The sequence below is a fragment of the Psammomys obesus genome, unplaced genomic scaffold (assembly GCF_907164565.1).
Source record: "Psammomys obesus unplaced genomic scaffold, mPsaObe1.curated_primary_1811, whole genome shotgun sequence".
NCBI lineage: Eukaryota > Metazoa > Chordata > Mammalia > Rodentia > Muridae > Psammomys > Psammomys obesus.
The window spans coordinates 872,357-876,748 of NW_026596110.1; the positions used below are offsets into that span (position 1 = coordinate 872,357).

The window sequence follows — 4,392 nt, forward strand, 5'->3', positions numbered from 1 at the left end:
AATGATTATTTAATAGGATGGAAATATTTATCACCATGATTTTATCATATCTACATGCATTGTCACACTGTACTCCATTCAATGATACAATTATTAATCAATTAAAATGTATACTACAGATAGGATATAATTCTCTATGACCATTTTAAGCATTTAAGAATGTCCATAAAACAACACTAGACATTGTTTCTAAAAAAAAAAAATCCAATGCCCCAGGTTTATGTATCACCAACTTTTCTTATTTGGCCCCAGGGCTTCTTCATAACCTTTTTGACCTCCTCATTTCTAAGGGTATAGATTAAAGGGTTCAACATAGGTGTCACTAGGGTGCAAAATACAGTTACAGCTTTGTCAGTGGGAAAGGAGGTCATGGGTCTTAGGTACAGATATGAACAAGGTACAAAGAATAAGACAACAACAGTAACATGAGAGGCACAGATAGACAGTGCTTTGTGATGTCCTTCTGAGCTGTGATTCCTTAGGGAGTGAAGGATGATAACATAAGAAGCAACCAGCATAGAGAAAATTAGTAAACACAGTGCCCCGCTGTTGGCAGCAATCAGTGGCCCCAGCGTGTAAGTGTCAGTGCGGGCCAACCCAAGGAGAGGTATTAAATCACACAGAAAGTGGTCGATGATATTTGGGCCACAGAATGGCAACTGGGCCATAAATAAAATCTGTATCCCTCCATGGATGAATCCCAGGATTATAGCAGCCCCCACAAGAAATACACACACAGGTTGGCTCATGATGGTCATATAATGCAAGGGCTTGCAGATGGCTACATAGCGATCATAAAACATAGAAATCAGCAAGATGATTTCAGCTGTAGCAAAAAAATGCTCAGCAAAAAGCTGAGTCATGCAGCCATTGAAAGATATTATGCTTGTCTCAGAGATTAAGTCATAGATCATTTTGGGTGCTATGGAAGAAGAGTAGAAACCACCTATGATGGACAAATAGGACAGAAAAAAGTACATGGGAGTAGCCAGGGCTGGGCTGATGAAGATGGTTACTGAGATGAGCATGTTACCAGCCAGTGTGATCAAATAGATTATTAAGCACACAATAAATAAGAGTTTCTGCAGATCTGAGTCTTGGGTCAATCCCAGAAGGATGAATTCTGTGACATTGTTCATACTTTCCCTTAATTCAGTTCAGCATGTGTTCATATGATTACCTGAAAAAATGTTGAAGTGATATTTTAAATTCTAACCTAAAATCTCAATGTCTCAAGGGCTGAAATATAAACAGCTACATTTTTACTTTTGTAGTTAAGATCACTTTGCAGATAATTTTGTAGATGAGAGAAGTAGGTTAGCTTATTACTGATACATTATTATAATACTTCAACAAATAAAAGTCTTATTTTGGTTGTTGGAACAAGGTTAACTGTTAACTTTTCTTAGTTCTAGGAATAATCTGAAAGAGGGCTTTCTTTTATTTTTGTGCTTTGATCTTGTGGGACAAATATGAATCTTAATTTATTTGAAATTACATTTGTGCATGACTGTGAATATTAAATGTCTATGAACTCAGTTTTCATGAAAGTCAATGAACACTAAAGAACTAGTGTAAAGTTCCTGTGTTCAGTATGTATGATTACTCTGTATCATATGATGCACAATGACAGGGAGACAGAGACAAAAGTATAAGGAAGAGTTATTTCCTTCATGAAGGACAAGAGAGAATTAAAAAAAAAAGTCATTGAGTATAATTATTTCTAAAACAGCAACTTTTATGCCTGACTTCTCATGGCCCTTTATGTTGGCTGGATGCATATATATAAAGTCTGTAAAGTCCCTTTAAGACCAAAAGGGACTTTATATTTCCCAAGATTTTCCCAGATGTTGAATTATTTCTTTATTTAGAATTATGTTCAGGGGTTAGGTAAAAGTCTGTTGGGCACTCACTTTTTATAAATGGAGTTACATGTGGAGAGGGAACCTATGAAAATATAGTTTCTGGTTTTTTTTGTATACATTCAATCAAAATAAATAAGTTTATAGTTTTCACTGACAACTAGTAGAAATATTGATGCTATAAATATGTTTTCTTTCAATTCCTTTATATGTGACTTTCACTAGTATGACAGTGTTCTTACAAAAGAAGAGAGATTTTATTCTTTCTCTTTCCCCTTTCTCCTTCTTTCTACATCACATGCCAAAAACAAACAAACAAACAACAACAACAAAAAACAAGCCACATAATTTCTTTCCATAACACCAAAATTATGTACAAAGAGGTTAGCATCAAGACCTTTCAGTTACAAGTGAAAAAAAATATATTTGGTTTTTAGGGCGGCTTATTCCCTGATTGTTTTTTCTTTCTGCTCATGGGTCCTGTAGGTGGGGACTACATAGTTAATCATTCTCAATTTATGTATAATTTAAAGTTCTAACTTCAAAATGGCAGCACATGGGATATACTCACTTATAAGTGGATATTAGACATATAATATAGGATAAACATACTAAAATCTGTACACCTAAAGAAGCTAATCAAGAAGGAGGACCCTGAGTACAATGATCAATCTTCATTCAGAAAGATAAACGGGATAGACATCAGAAGAAGGTGAAAACAAGGAACAAGACAGGAGCTTACCACAGAGGGCCTCTGAAAGACTCTATCCAGCAGTGTATTAAAGCAGATGCTGAGACTCATAGCCAAATTTTGGGCAGAGTGCAGGGAATCTTATGAAAGAAAGGGGAGATAGAAAGACTGGTAATGGTCTGGAGCTCCACAGGGAGAACAACAGAACCAAAAAAAATCTGGGCACAGGGGTCTTTCCTGAGACTGATACATCAATCAAGGACCATGCATGGAGATAACCTAAAACCCTGCACAGAGGTATCCTGTGGCAGCTGTTTCCAAATGGGTTCCCCAGTAAAGGGGAACAGGGATGTCTCTAACATGAACTCAGTGGCTGACTCTTTGATCACCTACTCCTGATTGGGGAGCAGCCTTACCAGGCCACAGAGGAAGACTATGAAAGACAGTTTAGATGAGACCTGATAGGCTAGGGTCAGATGGACGGCGAGGAAGTTCTCTCCTAGCAGTAGACTGGGGAAGGGGCATGGGAGAAGATGAGGGAGGGAGGGTGAGATTGTGAGGGGATGAGGGTAGGGATACAGCTGGGATACAAAGTGAATAAACTGCAATAAATAAAAAATTATATTAAAAAGGAAAAAAATTAGCAGCATTCAAACTGGAACAGGTGTAAAGCCTTTAAGCTGTTACAAACAAGACTTCAGAATCAGTGTATTTAGTGAGACTACTGGCCACGCATTTTAAATGTGACTTCAGTCACTTTTGGTATCACCTGATCTGGGATTTCCCACAGATTATTTAATGTTATTGTGTTTCACTCACTCATTTTCTTAACAAAGCATTACAATTTGAGTCCACTGTGAGACTATTATGTCTACTTCAGTGAGAATAAATTGTCCAAATCAAGTGAATCTGTTTAAATGTTTACATGATGTTTAAAAGAAGCAATGAAGTTTTTACCAACCTGGATGTAGTTGAGTGTAGAGATGTCTCTCTTTGTAGATTTAGTGCAGTTACTGTGTCTTCCCCTTTGGATACATGTAGAACAGCTTTCAGTAAACTTTGTGAGCTGACGTCTCTCTAGACAATTCTTTAGCATGGATACTTTCTTTTCTTCTTAGTTTTTTTATTCCCATTTTCACAGTTTACTCCAAAATGAGCCATTTTATCCAGGAGAGTTTGACAGTTTGAGGGCTTAATTCCTATGCACTTTGTCACTGAGATATATTTATAGCCGTATGTATTTACATATATATGGAAATATTATACTTCACTTTAAAAGCTCTCAAAATAAAGCCAAATATCTCAAAGCAGAAAGCATTTGTGCATTAAACTGTAAAATGTGTAAGTGGATAGAATAGTCTGATTTGACCTGTTTTTTTTTTCTATCTTTTTAGGCACTTGTTTTGCTTCCTAGTATCCTGTGAACATTGTACAGAGAGAATTTCTTTCATTTCTAACTCGTTTTCCTTTTCTTACCTCTGTAAAAACTCACCAAAGTCAAGTAGTGTCTCTTAAACCAATACTGGTGCTACATCTCTAATAACTGGCTCACAAACTCTCTGGAATTTCTTCTCCCTTGATTGTAAGGTATTGTTTATATAGGCTTTCAGACAGATATAAGATCTTGTAATGTTTTGATCTCAAGTACCCAAAGGACTGATAATTGTTTCTGTTGAAATCTTTGCCAAGACAGGGAGTTAAGATCTTCCGCTTAGTTCCACTTGGTTCCTTCAAACATCATTAGCAGTGGCTAGTTTTAGAAATACAGTTGGGTTGGGGTTAAATAGGTAGGTACAATGCAGTTAAGGATAAGACCTGAGGGCTATACTTTTGAAAACT

At 36.5% G+C, this 4,392-nt stretch overlaps 1 protein-coding gene across 1 annotated transcript; it reads right to left on the reverse strand.

The window, feature by feature from the left end:
* Positions 1-218: 218 nt before the first annotated feature.
* On the reverse strand, positions 219-1,148 carry LOC129692648 (olfactory receptor 4C45-like). Its single transcript, XM_055629127.1, has one exon. It carries the CDS (start codon positions 1,137-1,139, stop codon positions 219-221), a length of 921 nt encoding a protein of 306 aa, XP_055485102.1. The 5' UTR covers positions 1,140-1,148.
* Positions 1,149-4,392: the final 3,244 nt, after the last annotated feature.